Genomic DNA, 16778 nt, shown 5'->3' on the forward strand with positions numbered 1-16778 from the left:
GTAAGGTTTAGAGAACTCTGCAAATAGGGGCATCTAGCATATGGTCAATTCCAGTGAGCAGCCCACTTAAAAACAAAAACAAAACCGAATTGTGTGAGAAGGAACAGGAGGAAAGAGCATTGAGCAGTAGCTCCATGAGTGAAAGTGTAGTCAAGAGGGCACCGAAAAATGGTACCACTGAAGGATTCCATTCCACAAGGAATAGCTGATTTAGCTCTGCTGACATAATATTTGTAATGAATTTCTTAAGCCAGGCATTTCAACTGTGACAACTTTGTTCTAGTTAATAAATACATGTAGCCGGAAATCAACACAACACCCATATTTTGATGCTTAATCAGGAGTACTGTCTCTCTCTGTGTGTACTATAACTCTAGGCACTAGAGCTCCCTGCACATGAAGAAAACTATTCACTTCTATTTCTATCTCCCTGGTTTCCCAGAAAGACACGAGGAGACTTGAAAAAAATGCACGTGTAGGTTCTCAGTGAATCTAGGCTGAGAAAAGTTGCTATGAGTGTTAGGGTGTAGCCTTTCCCAATAGGGTTTCCATGAGGGAATTTCGCCCTACAGAAGTGATTTGTGATGCTTCTGGATTCTCCCAAGGATGGTGCATGGCTAGTACCATCCTAGGTGATGGCAGTCAGGTGGGTTCCTTACATCCACTGGACGGCCATGGGCTCTAGGATGCAATTCTTCTGCAGCTCTCAGGCAGGTTCCCTGGGAGCAGGGCCTGATGCGGGGCTTTAGGGGTTCACCATTTATTGAGCGGCGCTCTCCGGGGAATCCTGTAGGAGTTAGGGAAGCAGAATGGGCAGCGAGGGAGCAAGCAAGGATGTGGCTTCTGAGACGGTTGCCACCTGTCACCTCCTCCCGAATGGAATCTACACTTCAGGAGAGCCTTAGCCCCCGGGAGCACGGGGTCAAGGTGCTGGTTGTAAATTAATAACCTGACCACCTCACTCCTCACCTGAGGTTAAAGAGGACACACAAACCACGAGGAGAACTACTTCTGAGAATTGTCGTACGTTTCACAGACGATTTTAGAGCCTCAGAGGAAAAGAGTAGGAACCGGAGCTTATTAAGTGCCCTTATTAAGGACACATCATTACGTGTCATTATCCCAACTATGCTTTCAAATGGGCATTCACCGCTTCACTGGAATTCAAACCAATGGATGCAAACGCCCCGGTACAGCCGAGCACTTCTCGCTCTCAGAGTCTGAGTCATTAAACTGGGGAGCGGATTCCTCAGGACCTGAAACAGCTCCAGGCTGGAAGGCGGGGGGCAGGAGGGCTGTGAACTACTGCAGACTCTACCCCCGCGCTCTCTTGCAGGCACATTCCTCCGTGGAAAGAGCTGGCTTGATTGGTGGAGTGAAATTAAAAGCGATCCCTTCCGATGGCAAGTTTGCCATGCGAGCTTCCGCCCTGCAGGAGGCCCTGGAGAGAGACAAGGCCGCCGGCCTGATTCCATTCTTCGTAAGTTCGCGTGGCTGCACAGGGGTGTCTGGGCCCTGCAGGGGTGGGTCCGTGGTGGCAGGGCCACTTTCCAGGCTGCCGCGGTGGTCACAGACCAGGTGGTACTCAGGTCAGCCCGCCTCTCCTTGAGGGTGGCTGGAGCAAAACTCCATTTATTTTTCCTTCCATTTGTGTGAATCTCAGAAATGAGTAACACCAGAGAGCCCAGCCTGGAGAATGCTGCTAAGCCGAGAAGTCTTGCTTCTGCTTCCTGTTAAAAATGACACCATAGCGTGGCCCCTTGACATGGCGGACATCCGAGTGAGCCGAATTAAAAATAAAACGCACTTTCCACCTAGATTGGTGTCCTCAGTAGATACTAAGAGGCATCATTTGCGAGAGGTGTGCTGCAAGCAAGCGGTGACTAATTAAAATACAAATAAATAGGATATAATTAAAATATCTAACTAGCCAAATAGCAGCTAGTTTTCTTGTGCACGGGTGGGCTTTTCCCAGTGGGGAAGAAACAGTTGCTGTTACAACTGGAGGCTGGGAGCTGTCATGCCTGGTGTGGTCATGGTATCAGCCGGTGACTGGACTGGGACGTCAGGTGTGATGGCAGCTGAAAGGCTGTGATTGTGGCACTAGCCCCGTGAGGTCATCTGGCTGCACTTTGGGGTCATCTGGGGAGCTATAAAGAATGCTGATGCCCAGACCCCGCTCCAACCCATCTGGGGATGGGGCCAGGCATTGGAGATGCTTCACAGCAACTTCCAGATTCTCCTGTGTACCCAGGATTCCATGCTCTGAGGCACACCTGCCAGTATCTGGGTATTTCCTAGTTGTAGAGCAGTCTAGGTTCAACAGACTCTAGGGGCCATGTAATAATAACTTGCACTACTTTTTAAGAGTTAATCTTTGAGACAAGCTTTTTTATCCAAAAAATTGTTTTGATCAATTCAAATTTAGCGCCATTTATTGAATATCTAACATGTAGGCTGGGAGAGGCACAGAGGGTATGATTTTATACACAATCTGATCCTGATTTGAGGAATTCCCAGAGGAATCAGGAGCATAAACAAATAATTGTAGAGACATCAACAAGATTCAGACTGTTGAGTTTTAAGATTTCTTTATATATTTTGGATACCAGTGAGGTATCATACCAAGAGGTATGATTTGCAAATGTTTTTTCCAAGTCAGTGACCTGTCTTTCCATTCTCTGAAGTATCTATCACAAAGAATAAGTTTTCATTTTTAATGAAGTCCATCTCATCAATTTTTTTTTCATGGAATATGTCATTGGTACCTAAAAACTCATCACAAAACCCAAGATGTTCTAGATCTTCTCCAATGTTATCTTCTAGGAGTTTTATAGTTTTACATTTTACATTTAGGTTTCTGATCCATTTTGCTCTGGTTTCTGTACAAGGTGTAATGTCTGTGTCCAAATCCATTTTTTTTTGCATGTGGATGTCCAGTTGTTCTAGCACAATTTGTTGAAAAGACTATCCTCTCCCCATTAAACTGCCTTTGCTCCTTTGTCAAAGATCAGGTGATCATATTTGTGTGTGTCTATTTCTGGGCTCTTTATTCTGTTCCATTGATCTGTTTGTCTATTCTTTCCCCAATTTTACACTGCCTTGAATTGCGGTAGCTTTATAGTAAGACTTGAAGTTGGGTAGTGTCAGTTCTCTGACTTTGTTCTTCTCCCTCAGTGTTGCGCTGGGTAGGGAATTCCCTGGTGGTCCAGTGGTTAGAACTCGGCACTTTCACTGCCAGGGCCCAGGGCCTGGTTCAACCCCTGGCTGGGGAACTAAGATCCCGCAAGCCGCGCGGCAAAAAATATACATATATATTGTGTTGGATATTCTGCGTCTTTTGCTTCTCTTTATAAACTTTAGACTTGGTTTGTCAATAGCCATAACGTGATTGCCTGGAATTTTGAATGGAAATTTATAGATCAAGTTAGGAAGTACCGAAATCTTGACAATACTGAATCTTCCTATCCATGTACATGGAATATTTGTCCATTTATTTAGATTTTTTTTTTACTTCTTTCCTCAGAATTTTATAGTTTTCCTCATATAGATCTTACACATATTTTGTTAGATTTTTACCTAAGCATTTCTCTCTCTCTACCTATCTCTAGTTTGGTGTTAATGTACATGGTATTGTGTTTTTAATTTCAAACGCAAATTTTTCATTGCTGGAATATAAGAAAGCAACTGACTTTTGTATATTATCCTTTATTCTGTATCTTCTTATAATTGTTTATTAGTTTCAGGAGGTTTTGGGTTTGATTTTGATTTTGGGTTTTTTTGGGGGGAGGGGGGAGGATATCTGTATAGACAATCATGTCATCTTCAAACCAAGGTAGTTTCATTTTTCCCTCCCAATCTGTATATCTTTTAGTCCCTTTTCTTGTCTTACTGTAATAGCTAGAATTCCCAGCATCCTGTTGAATAGGAGTGGTGAAAGCAAGTATCTTTGCCTTGTTTCTGATCTTATCAGGAAATCCTGTAGTTTCTCACTGTTAAGTATGCTGTCAGGTTTTTAATAGATGTTCTTTATCAAGTTGAGGAAATTCCACTCTAATCCTAAATTCGCTAAGAATTTTTTATTATAAATGGATGCTGGATTTTGTTAAATACTTTTTCTGTATCTATTGATATGATTGTGTGATTTTTTTTCTTGATTAGCCTTTTGATATGATAGGTTATATTAATTGATTTTCAATGCTGAATCAGCTATGCATACCTGGAACAAATCCCACCTGGTTGTTATTTTTTATATATTATTGAATTCAATTTGCTAATATTTTGTTGAGAATTTTCACATCTATATCCATGAGATATTTGTCTACAGTTCTTTCTTGTAATGTCTTTATCTGATTTTGGAACTAGGGTAAGGATGGCCTCACAGAATGAGTTAGGGAACATTCCCCTTTCTTCAATTTTCTGGAAGAGATTGTAGAGAATTTGTTTAATTTCTTTTTTTTTTTAACTGAAATATAGCTGATTTACAGTATTATATTAGTTTCAGTTGTACAACATAGTGATTCAGCATTTTTACGGGTTATTTTCCATTAAAATTTATTACCATATAATGGGTATAATTCCCTGTGTACAATACATCCTTGTTGCTTATCTATTTTATACATAGTAGTTTTCACCTCTTAATCCCCTACCCCTATCCTGCCCCTCCCCACTTGCCTCTCCCTGCTGGTAACCACTAGTTTGTTTTCTTTTTTTTGTTTTTAATTAATTGATTTATTTATTTTTGGCTGCATTGGATCTTCGTTGCTGCACGCGGGCTTTCTCTAGTTGCCGCTAGTGGGGACTACTCTTTGTTGCGGTGCCACGGGCTTCTCGTTGCGGTGGCTTCTCTTGTTGCAGAGCACGGGCTCTAGGCGCGTGGGCCTCGGTAGTTGTGGCATGTGGGCTCAGTCGTTGTGGCTCGTGGGCTCTAGAGCGCAGGCTCAGTAGCTGTGGCGCACGGGCTTGGTTGCTCCGCGGCATGTGGGATCTTCCTGGACCAGGGATCGAACCCGTGTCCCCTGCATTGGCAGGCGGATTCTTAACCACTGCACCACCGGGGAAGCCCTAGTTTGTTTTCTATATCTAGCTTAATTCCTTTCTTAAATATTTGGTAGATTTTACCAGTGAACAAAACTGGGCCTGCTGCTTTCTGTTATGGAAGGCTATTAATTTACTGACTTTATTTCTTTAATAGATATAGGCCATCTTAGTCTGTGCAGGCTGCTATAATAAAATACCACAGACTAGGTGCCTTATGAACAACAGAAATTTATTTCCCACAGTTCTGGAGGAAGGAAGTCTGAGATCAGGGTGCCAGGGTGGGCTCTGGTGAGGACCCTCTCCTGGGTGCAGACGGCTGACTTCTTGCCATGTCCTTATATGGAAGAAGGGGCAAGGGAGCTCTGTGTGGTGTCTCTAACAGAAGCACCTATCCTGTTCTCAAGGGCCCCACCCTCATGAGCTAAGCATCTGCCAAAGGCCCAGCCTCCTAATACAAACAACTCTGGTTTCAAGGGTTTTGCGGAGGTGAGGGGGGCACAGAAATGTTCAAGCCATGGTATAGGCCTATTGGGAGGATCTATTTTTCTTTATGTGAGTTTTTGTAGATTATGTCTTTCAAGGAATTGATCCATTTCATTCAGGTTTCCAAATTTGTGGGTATAAAGTTACTCATAATATTCTTTTACTATCCTTTTACCATCCATGGGATCAGTAGTGATGGTCCTTCTTTTATTTCTAATATTAGTAATTTGTGTCCTCTCTTTTTTCTTAGTTAACCTAGTTAGATGTTTATCAATTTTATCGATCTTTTCAAAGTACCAGCATTTGGTTTCGTTGATTCTCTCTATTGATTTCCTGTTCCTAATTTCATTGATGTCTACTCTAATTCTTATTATTTCTTTTCTTTTAGTTCCTTTGGATGTAATTTGCTCTTTGTTTTCTAGTTTCCTAAGGTGGAAGCTTACATTATAGATTTAAAATTTCCTTTCTTCTCTAGTATATGTATGCCTTTAATGCTATAAATTTCCCTCTAAGCATTATTTTCACTGCATTCCACACATTTTGATAAGTTGTATTTTCATTGAGTTAAAAATATTTTTAAAATTTCTCTTGAGACTTTCCCTTTGCCCTATACGGTAATTAAAATCTTTACTATGTTGTCTTTCAAGCCATGAACATGATATGTCTCTCCATTTATTTAAATCTTCTTTAATTTCTTTCATCATATAAGACTGTACATGTTTTGCTAGATTTATACCTACAGAATTATTATTTTTGAACAACTGTAAATGGTATTGAATGTTTAATTTTCATGTCCATGTGTTTATTGTAGCTTGTAGAAATAGAATTAATTTTTGTATGTTGATCTTTTATCCTGTAACCCTGCTAAACTAGGAGGGTTTTTTTTTAATGGATTTCTTGGGGGTTTTCTATCTAGATAATCATGCTATATGCAAATAGGTACAGTTTTACTTCTTCCTTTCTGACCTGTATGTCTTTTATTTCTTCTTCTTGCCTTTTTGCACTGGATAGAATTTCCAGTACTATTTGTATAGCAGTGATGAGAGTGGGCATTCTTACCTTGTTCCCAATGTTAAGTGAAATGTATTTAGTTTTTCACTATTAAGTAAGATGTTATCTTTAGGTTTTTGTAGGTGTTCATTTTCAGGTTAAGAAAGTTTTTCTCTATTCCTAGAGTTCTGAAAATTTTTATCATGAATTAGTGTTGAATTTTGTCAGATGATTTTTCTACATTGATTGACATGGTCATGTGGTTTTCTTCTTTAGTCTGTTAGCAAGGTGGGTTACATTGAATGTCAAATATTAAACCAGCCTTGCATTCTTGGAATAAATCTCACTTGTTCATAGCGTGTAATTCCTTTTATATATTGCTGTATTCTAGTTACTAATATTTTTAGGATTTTTGCTTCTCTGTTCATGAGTAATATTGGTTTGTAGTTTTCCTTTTTTATAGTCTTGTTCTGGTTTTGATGTTAGGGTAATACTGGCTTCATAAAAAGACTGGAGAAGTGGTTCCTTCCTCTTCTATTTTTCTAAAAGAGATTGTGTAGACTGTACTTTAAACATCTGGTTTTGAATTTAGCACTTTTCTATGTATGGGAAGATGCAAGAGTCTGGGCTCATTGAAACCATTCCTTTGATACGCACCTTAACTATCTAGGCTTTCCTCCATCCTGAATTCCTTCAGGGTGCACAGCTGGGGGAGGCTGCAGTGCTGATGGTTTGATGGCCACAACATCCTTTGTTTACTGATGTGACAGGTGACATTCTTGTCCACACTCTCATAATCTTGTGGTGGGACTTCAGAGGTAGTGCCATGTTTCACTTTGGCTGCTACTCTGTGCCTTTGTGTTTACGAGGACTTTGAAATAAGCATCATTTGTGAGCTCTTCAGGGTGGCCAAGACCTCTGTTGGAACATTTTGTGTGTGTCCTTTAAGAGGCATCTACACTTCCATCGACTACATTTTATGATCCTCATGGTGGGCTCTCAAGCAAAAGGGGACAAGCTCATGGCCTTAGGAGCAGGTGCCAGATACTTCCACTGATTGCATTTCAAAGCTTCTCGTGATGGAATAGGCAACAATTCCACGTTAATTCACTAAGTCACTCACTTGTTTGACAAATGAACACCCTCGACATACTGGGCCTGTGGGTGCTGAGATTAAGTTGGGGGCCTCAAGGATCTTATTTGCTAAAGTGGAGACATTAAGGGAACAGTCGTTTGCACCAAGGTGCAGTGTGAGCTGTGTTCGAAGTCCTGTGATTCAGAGCAGAGGGTTTCGCAGCTCACCAGAACCCATAGTCTGACCTGCATAACGTGCCTGTTTCCTTAGAGCACTTCCTGTACCAGCCCTGGGCATCTGTGGAGAGGCGTGGTCCCTTTCCTCCTGAAATGTTCCTGGAGGGAGACAGATGTATCCCTGATCTTTGTGCTGTTTGATGAGGACTGTGCATGTGGACAAGGGGTAGAGGGTACGATGAGTTTAGTAGGGGGCGTCAGTGAAGCCTTTGCTAAGAGGTAACACATAAGCCCACTGTCCTGGAGGACGTGCGGGCACGTGCCTGTCTTGTGAAAGAACACAGTATCGTAAGGCACAGAGATGGGAAAGATCATAGGATACAGGAGGAGATGCAGCTGGTTGTTATCTTAAAGGGGCAGTCAAGGGCCTGTGAAGCTGCAGAGAGAAGCCCCCCCCGGATCGGGCAGGAGGGTAGCTTGAGCTTTGACGTGTTGCTTGCTTATTCCCAGTGAAACGAACGCCTGGTGGTTATCGTTCTGCACATGCGTAACTCTGTGCCCGATCCTGAGTTGCAGACCCTGATGCCTCGATGTCTTAGGGAGCTTGCTGACCCTGGAGGTCTAGCCAGTTTCCGGAGGTCTGAAAGGCAAGGGAGGCTTTCCTAAGCAAACCAGCCACTCGGAGCCCACAAGCCCTGCCCACCTCCTTCATGATTTCGCGAAGAGGCTGCAGCCCCTTCAAAGTAAAGACCCGCTGCTCAGGGCACGGGTACGTTGGGCAGATTTGAACTGGGAAGTCAGAATGACTGTCCCTCCACAAACTCGCTGTGGCTTGTAATAAATTTCCCTTTCTCATCTCGATGGTTTGCCCGCCTGACTTGATAAGGTCAGGCCCGAGGGAGAGGGCGGAGCCTGCAGGGCTTGTATTAGAGCAGATCTGGCCCACGGTGAGGACGGCAGAGGAGGAGGAGGGGAACAGCAGGACCGCCCCGGGCTCTTGGAGATGGGGCGCCCACCCAGGCCCCGCCCGTCTCCCCCTGCACAAATGTGATTAGGCCCCTGCAGAGCGCCTGAAATCAGGTTAGCACCACTGAGCTGAGCTGGGGTAATCAGAGCCCGGAGCAGAGCAGGTGCTGGGCTTTAAAGCGGTGTCTGAGGATGAGAACAAGCTGACTCACAGCCACTAGAACACCAAGCACAAAGGGCCCCCCCCACCGCCCGCCTGGAACAGCCTCCCGAGAGCCTGGATCTCGTGCCGCCCACGTGCCGCCCCGGGGAGCCCAAAGGGCTGGGGTCGCTTGGAAGGGCCTCGGGCACGGTCCAGCGTGCTGCGTTCTCTAGGCGGCAGGACCAGAGTTCACACACCTGGGCTCACCTTGTGGTCTGCTCCTGCCTGCGTGTCCCTGGGCCACCCCCGGACCCCGCCACAGGAGACTCACTTAAACCAACTGTAAAGTAGGGGTCCCTGAAGGCATCCAGCTCAGGAGGGTCGTGATGACCGAATATAATCTCTGCAAATCTCCCAGGCCTGGCTGAGACGTGTTCTCTCCTGAGGCCATTCCTAGGACTGCGCGTTTTCTTGTTGTTTTTACGAAATGCTCCACGCTCAGAACAAAAACGTCAATAACTACATAACAAGCTAAGAATATAGGGTTTATATTAACCAAATCTCATCATAAGAGACAAGCAGTACTAATATTTGGTGGAATCGTTCTAGACACACTCTTGTGTGCACATTAATAGAAAATAATTTTAACAACAATTTCATAATTTTTAATGTTTAGGTGTAATTTAAAAAACAGAAGGTATGGCATTTATTTCCATTAGAATTTAGCTGAGGAAAATGAGATGAAACTGAAGGAATTGCTGAACTACAGAAACGTCATTCCTAAGAGACTCTTAAAATTGAGAAAATAAATTACTAGTGATATTAAGAAGGTTTAATCATCCTTTGGTTTTTTGAAGCTACATGGTTTATGACATAGACAAAGCATTTTAAGAGTTCCATGCTCTACCTACCAAACTAGGCCCCTTAGACAAAGCATTTTCGTATTCAGTTATATATTGCAAACACCAGAGAAAAATGGCTCACTGACTTGGATTCCCACTAAGTCATTTATCCTGTCAAGATGAAGCAAACATGGAGAGTGCTTGGCACTTGGACCAGGGAGGGGATGGGCACAGAGGCAGGGAGGAAAGGGGCTGAGAAGCCACAGGAAACGTTGAGGCTGGAAGGTCTACACCCGCAGACCTTAGGATCTGGGCAGGTCCTGGTCTAGTGCATTTGTGTTGTAAGTGGGAAAACAAAAACCCAGCAGGTGCCAATGTGATGCAGAGCTGGGCCTCCAGCCCCGGCCTTTTTGCCCCAAATGCTCAGCTTCAGCGTCTGTGTATTCATCTTGCCTTTTTATTTTCCGTGTTGCTGATGCCTGGATGTCTTAAGGACCTTGCTGACCCTGGAGGTCTAGCCAGTTTCCGGAGAGCTGAAAGGCAAGTGAGCCTTTCCTAAGCAAACCAGCCACTCGGAGCCCACAAGCCCTGCCCACCTCCCCTTTATGAGTCTCTCACACTCCGGACCACACTTCTCCTTCCCTGATCCCCCCAGAGCCAAGGACCAGACAACCAGGGCAGTCCCTGTGCCTCACAGCCTGCTGAAATAATCTGAAATAAGTCACACTTGTCAATCCTAAGCCTGCCTGCTCTGCCTCCCCTGTTCCTTTCTGCAGGGAACCCATGGTTCCCGCCCACCCCTTCCCTTCCCTCTGCCTCCTGACTGACCCTGATGCTTCCCTGTGTGGCTCTGCATGGCATGGCATCTCCTCTCCCCATGGGTATAACGAGCTATCTTTTTAGTGGCAATATCCTCCCAACCTGTTGGCCTCGCCACACCTGAAAGGCAAAGCAACACTCTCTCTGGCCCAGGTGACTGTGTCAGCTGAGCCATCACAGAGCAGCAGCCATGCCTCCCTGGCCAGAGCACTTTGACTGTCTCTGCAAGACACATTTGGTTTTCAGGTCACACGCAGGTGGTTGCAGGCGAAATGCACCAGAGAGGCCTCCAACTGGGTTCTCGGGTTTCCTAGCTTGCGTGTTTCTGACCCCTGTGTCTCTCTTCTCGGGGCACAGAGCATTGCTGGGGGCTCCATAAAGGCCACACAGATTGAATGAAATTTCACAGCCTTATCACATCGAAAGAGAAATTTCATTATCCAGACTGTACCCGCCATTGTAACTCAATTAGGCTCTTTGGTTTTGGAAACATAAGATGCTTTTTGATCATTTGGAGAGCGTTTGCATGCAGCAAATGTTTCAGCACCTATTCTGTGCCAGCAAAGTGTGAGTTCCTAGCAACACAAAGAAATAAGACGTAGACCCTGGTTTCAAGAGTTTCACGGGTCAGGAGGGAGAGACAGCTTCGTGAGTGGGAATTTACAAGGCAGGTGCGCAGGTGTGATCACAGAGCTGCAGGGCGCTCAGGGAGCAGAAGTGAGAGGGCAGAGAATTCCCAGCCACATCTCCCAGCTGGGTGACCAACTGTTCTCAAAGCTTTCACGGGACACCCTTTAAGAATTATTTTCAGGGTCGTGAATTTCCTTAGGAGAGCAAAGCTTCATCTTCTGAGGGTTGGAGTTAATCTTTGGGAACAGTATCATTCAGAGAGAAGGGCAGCAGATGAAAGCCAGTGAGTGATGCTGTTGGTCAAAGTCTGAGCTGACCCGGAGGCTGATCCAGAAGAAGCATCCCACGAGGTCTGGAGCAGCCCCAGCCAGGCCGATGACGTGTGCATCATTCTGTGTGCTTGCTCTGCACACACACACACACACACACACACACTCAGCTAAGAAAATCCAGACTCCCTACTTCATGGAAGGAAGGATATCCTTATAGTCAGTATATACACTTCTATCAATAAAGCAGAACACAGGGAATGCTGTTCACGTGGTCCAGGCCTTCATTCCCGTCCCTCGGCATCCCGGGAAATCTGTGCCAGTGCCCTTTGTAATCTCACAGCCTAGTTTTCTGCTACCAGCTCTGTTTCTCTCAACCTGTTATGATGCTTCCATGCAAATATTAAATACATATCCACAGACTCACCTCTCCATCCAGCACACGTTCAGCCAGCGTGTGGATTCAGGCTCTGGGCCCCATCTGGGTAGGGGTGGTAGCTGTGTGTGTGTGGAGGGTACGGCAGTGACTACGATGCAGGGCTGAAAGGACCTCTGCTTCCTGCTCTCCAGGTGGTGGCCACGCTGGGGACCACGTCCTGCTGCTCCTTTGACAACCTCTTAGAAGTGGGTCCCATCTGTGAGTATCTGATTACAATTCTCTTTTGGAAAAATGTTCTCAACATCCGGGGACTTCAGTAGACTGCCTCTTTGGTCTCTCCTTCATAATATTAACTTCATATCGTAATGTAGTATATAAAATGTAATATAATTATATAGTAATAAAATATATTAATATGATATTAACATCATTAAACTTATTGCAGGATAGTTAGCCAAACTCGTCTCGTGTTTACAGTGACACAAACCACCTTAGCTTGAACCCCATAAACTCAGAATTTGGGCTAATTGGACAAAAGCTAAGCTTAGCTGTACCGACACGCTATTGGTAAGAAAACTATAACAGTGATGTCAGATTACAAAGGCTGTGTTGCCCCCGGTGGAGGAGAATCAGCTCTTCAGACTCTCAGAGGGTCGCGTGTGTGATGGCAGGAGAATTTTCTGTCCTTGGAGTAGGTCTTCCAGCATCTTTTTTTGCCTTTTTGGAATTCCTGAATATAATTGAGCAAATTAAAGTGATTAAGCGAATCAATATGAAAAAACTGGATTTCTCCCAAGAAGAGTGTGTGCCTCGTGTGTTTGCGGGGCCACCTCACCTCCGCCCTCACTGGAGCACTGAGGTTTTCTCCAAGAGACCAGAATTCAGAGAATTCAAAGGTGAGCCGTGAATAAGCGGCTTCTTTAAGCTGAGGCCCTGGGAACTCAGCAGGCCCAGGAGGTTTTCTGTGGCCAGAAAGCCTTTCCTCAGGCAGGGGTCCTGGCTTGTGACCCACCCCTCCTCTGTCCTCGGGGCAGGAGGGCCAGTGCCACCGCTGCAGGCGGAGCTGCTGCCCCGGGAAGGGGAGGGCCGGGTGGCAGGAGTCATCGGAAGGGTCTGGGTGTCTCGTGGCCGAGCTGTGGCTTGTGCCACTGGGACCTGGCTCACTGCCCGTCTGTGGAATCCCAGCGGTCTCTCGCCTCTCCTCACCTGGGTCTGCCTGTGGACCACACTCACGGGGTGTGGGAGTGGACCCTCTCTCCCCCGGTGTGAGTGAAGGCTGATGGAGTGGGCTGGGCAGGCCTCCGTCACAGGCAGCCGTGGTGCAGCCCGGGCCACCCTTGAGGCCGTGTGCCTCAATTCTGAGCTGCGTCCCCATCTGCAATGTAGAGATGGAAACAACGCTTATTGTAAAGCGATGGGATTCTGAGTGGACGAGTTAATGCACGGAGAGGGCGCGAGACAAGAGCGAGAGAGGAGTATTCGTGCTCTGGGGGACGAGGAGCTGGTGGCCGGTTGGTCAAGTGGCCGCTGGTGTGGCCTGGCCCGTTCCCATGGGCTCCCCCACTGTGACCGTGGCAGATGTCTGTCTGAGCAACTGGCCGGAGGTGGGGCTGCAGAGCCGGGGGTGCTGGGAGCCAGGGAGGAGGGACAAGCCAGTCGTGGCTGCAGCGGTGGCCTCACGAGCTGCAAACCCTGGTCCCAGGCCAGGGCGCTGAGTCCCTGGACTGAGATGTCAGGTCGGGAACTGGACGTCCTGGCCCGCGGCCGGCTGATGTCACTCCAGGGCCGTCGGATTAGAGGGCCGGGTCCCCTGCCGGGCACAGACCACATGGTCCTGCCACCCCAGCGCTGGCTGTCCTGATGTCCTGGGGCTCCCCCTGCTCCCGGGTCTGGGGTGATGCGTATGGTGCCAGATGCCGAGGCTGTTCTGGGCAGGCGTGGCGAGTGCCACAAAGCTCCACTCGCGGCCGAGGTTTATCCACAAAGTCGATTTGGACAGTTCCGTTCATTACCAGCCATGCTCTTACTAATCATCGGTGGTGACTTCATGGTGAATGAGCGCCTTTCACCTGCTTCCCCTCCTCTGACATCATTTACTTGAGTCGCCAAATGTTTAGCACCCTTTAACTTCAGACAGGCCCAGGCCCGCCTTGTTCTACCGTGTGATTGGACTAAACCATTAAAATAATTCAGGTTATTTATTTGCACACCACTGCATGACCAAGAGGGCACATCAAAACTCAGTTTTCTCCCAACTGCTGCTTTAGGAAAGACACTTTCTGTTTAGCTCCTTTCCAAACAATTTGCCAGAGAGACTGTTTCAGTTGGTCCTCTTGGACCGGTCAGTGGAATTTCCCGGCAGATTTTATTGAGAACAGGGTGAGAAACAGAAAGCAGAGAGTTGCAGGTAGACAGGCAGGCGGTGTGAAAGTGGGAGCGGGGGTCCCAGGGGTGTGGCAGGGGGAGGGGTGCCTGGCAGGGATGCAGCAGATGATGCAGGAGGTCTGGCTGCTCCCGTCCACGGGGGCCTCGGAAGGAAACAGGCAAGGCAGTGGGGGCCCGAGAGGGACAGGGGCTGTCCCTTCCCTCTTGGACGCATCAGAAACCTCCCCGTCGAGGCGGCCTTGCCTGTGTGCTGGTGGGCCTCGTCCTGGGGCATGCGACTCCTGTGCTCTGGACTTGGGGTCTCAGTGACCCCTGACCCCTACAGATACCCGCCGTATTCGGTGGGCACGGAAGGCAGGTTGTGCTGTCGGCTGATCACACGTAAGACTTGGGATGCAGCTGTGGTGCTGGAGGCTCTTCCCCTCCCCGTGGAGAGAGGGGAAGCCCATTGGGAATCAACTCCCCACGGGCGTCTGGAAGTTCCTCCTGCAGGGGCTTTAGGCCAACTACGCGGTTAGAGGGAATCCAGTCCCTCAAAGGCTGTCCTTGGTCCTGACACCAACTCCAAGGTCAGGGCTTCCAACACTTCCCTCAGGTTTGATGCTCCACACCTGACAGCATACTTGTGGTTACGGTTTATGGCAGGAGGAGGTGCCTGGGGCAGAGTGGGGAAGGGTCCAAACCTGGGGCTTCGGTCGTCCTCTCCTGTGAGGTCACCCTGGGTCCCCCCCACCAGCCCTGATGCGTGACAGTAGGCCCAGAGAGTGGGCCCTCCCTGCCAGGGAAACTTGCCGGGCCTTCGGTGTCAGGGTTTGTACTGGGCTGTGTCACACACTGGCCGGGAGGCTGCCCTCCTTCCCCAGCCCCTCCCGGACGTCCAGCTCATACCTTTAGTTCCCAGTCCTCCAGGACTCAGAACTGACGTGGAATGGCCATCTGGGGGCCGCAACTCCTCTCAGGCCTGGCCTTCCAGGGGCTAGAGGTCCCCTTCCTGGAGCCGAGGGCAAAGGCCAGAGCTCTTCTGGGGTAAGGCTAGTTCTCTCTGCCACCATCTTTCTGGTGCCCCGCTTTCGAAACCCTGAGCGGCCCCCCATCATTCCCCACCCACTGCCCCTCCTGGATCTCCCGTACCCTCTGGAGTGACAGAGCCTTGGGGGCTGGCATCATTACAGCCCCGTCCTGGGGGTTCAGGGTCAGATCTCCTCTCCTCCGTCTGTCCCGGGGTAGGCCCGGCTAAGGGAAGGGGTTGTGGGTTTTACTGTGTTACAAGCATCCCTCTCTCAGAGTGAGGGCCGAGGGGGAAGGAGAGCCTGTCTGCATCTCCCAGACAACGTCCCCTCCTCCAGCCCTCACAGCTGTGTCCCTCCTGCCTTGTCTGCCTGACCCTTCGCTGCTCAGTCCTGAGCCGGAGGCAGTCAAACTCCACCCAAGTGCCTCCATCAGAAAATGCAGCTCCCCTTAGCAGCTCCCACGGCCCCGAGGAGAGCACAGACCTGCCTTGAGATTTTGTGTCTATCCTGCACGTGCGTCTGAAGCGTCTCCCTCCCCTCAGCGGGTCTGAGCTGTAGCAGCAACAGATGACAGCACTGCTGCAGCGGTGACGGCCGTCCTGTCCTTTCCTGATCCCCCTTCTCCCTTCCTGGCTCACGGCCACATCCATGGGGGGCTCCACGGGCGCCTGGGGAGGCTGGTCTGAGTGCAGCGATGAACCCGTAAAACGTGCTTTAGGCTCACTCAGCGTGCCTCTGTGGCAATATCACCACCCCCCGGACACATTTGATCTTGATCCAGCCAAAGGCTTCATCCCTTCCATCCTGAAGATCAAACTGAATCGAGGCTTTGAATGGCCTCTTCTGTCCTTTATCAGCAGAGCTCAGAGCCACTCCTCACTCCTCACAGCGTCGTCAGTGAACCGTGAATCCATCCACCAGCGCAAATGCAGGTGCCGACGGACCCCTGTCAGGGTGCCCTGACCTGGCGCTCCCGGGGCAGCTCCGCCCCCGTAAGGGAAGGACGCCCACCCCTTGCTGCAGACCCACAACCTCTCCTGCTTGCGCATTTCACGGCCGTGGGAAGTCTACAGCACGGAGGCAGGAAATAATCACGGGGATCCCGTCGCTCCTCACTGAGTCTGTCCTAGTGTCGTGACGGGGACGTACGAGTGTTACCTAGTTTGTCCCTCAAGGTCTGGGTGCTGTTTCATCTCCATTTGCTGAGAGGGGAACGAGCTTGCAGGAGGGCAGTAAGACCACACGGCGGCTGGGTGGCTGGAGATGGGAGTTGAGCCCAGATACGCTCGAATTGAGGGAGCACATTTATTTTTTATTTTACTTTTTTTTGGCTGCACCGCGCAGCATGTGGGATCTTAGACCCCCGACCAGGGATCGAACCCATGTCCCCTGCGGTGGAAGCTCGGAGCCCTAACCTTGGACCGCCAGGGAAGTCCCGAGGGACCATATTTAGACAGGACTCTATCCCAGCTCAAAGTCAGGCAGGTGCCCTTCCCGCGAGACTTTTCCAGTACCGCTGGAACACAGAAATCACATTCATGAAGGGAGCCGAGAATGATTACAGGAAGCGTA

At 48.3% G+C, this 16778-nt stretch overlaps 1 protein-coding gene across 1 annotated transcript in view; it reads left to right on the forward strand.

The window, feature by feature from the left end:
• Nucleotides 1-16778, forward strand: part of DDC (dopa decarboxylase) — an 81954-nt gene that overhangs the window by 38508 nt on the left and 26668 nt on the right. The window contains exons 6-7 of the mRNA XM_059932909.1: nucleotides 1337-1480; nucleotides 12003-12069. Of these exons, the coding sequence (XP_059788892.1) occupies nucleotides 1337-1480; nucleotides 12003-12069 (211 nt within the window). The remainder of the gene's footprint in view (nucleotides 1-1336; nucleotides 1481-12002; nucleotides 12070-16778) is intronic.

The sequence above is a fragment of the Balaenoptera ricei genome, chromosome 9 (genome assembly GCF_028023285.1).
Source record: "Balaenoptera ricei isolate mBalRic1 chromosome 9, mBalRic1.hap2, whole genome shotgun sequence".
In the NCBI taxonomy this organism is placed as follows: domain Eukaryota; kingdom Metazoa; phylum Chordata; class Mammalia; order Artiodactyla; family Balaenopteridae; genus Balaenoptera; species Balaenoptera ricei.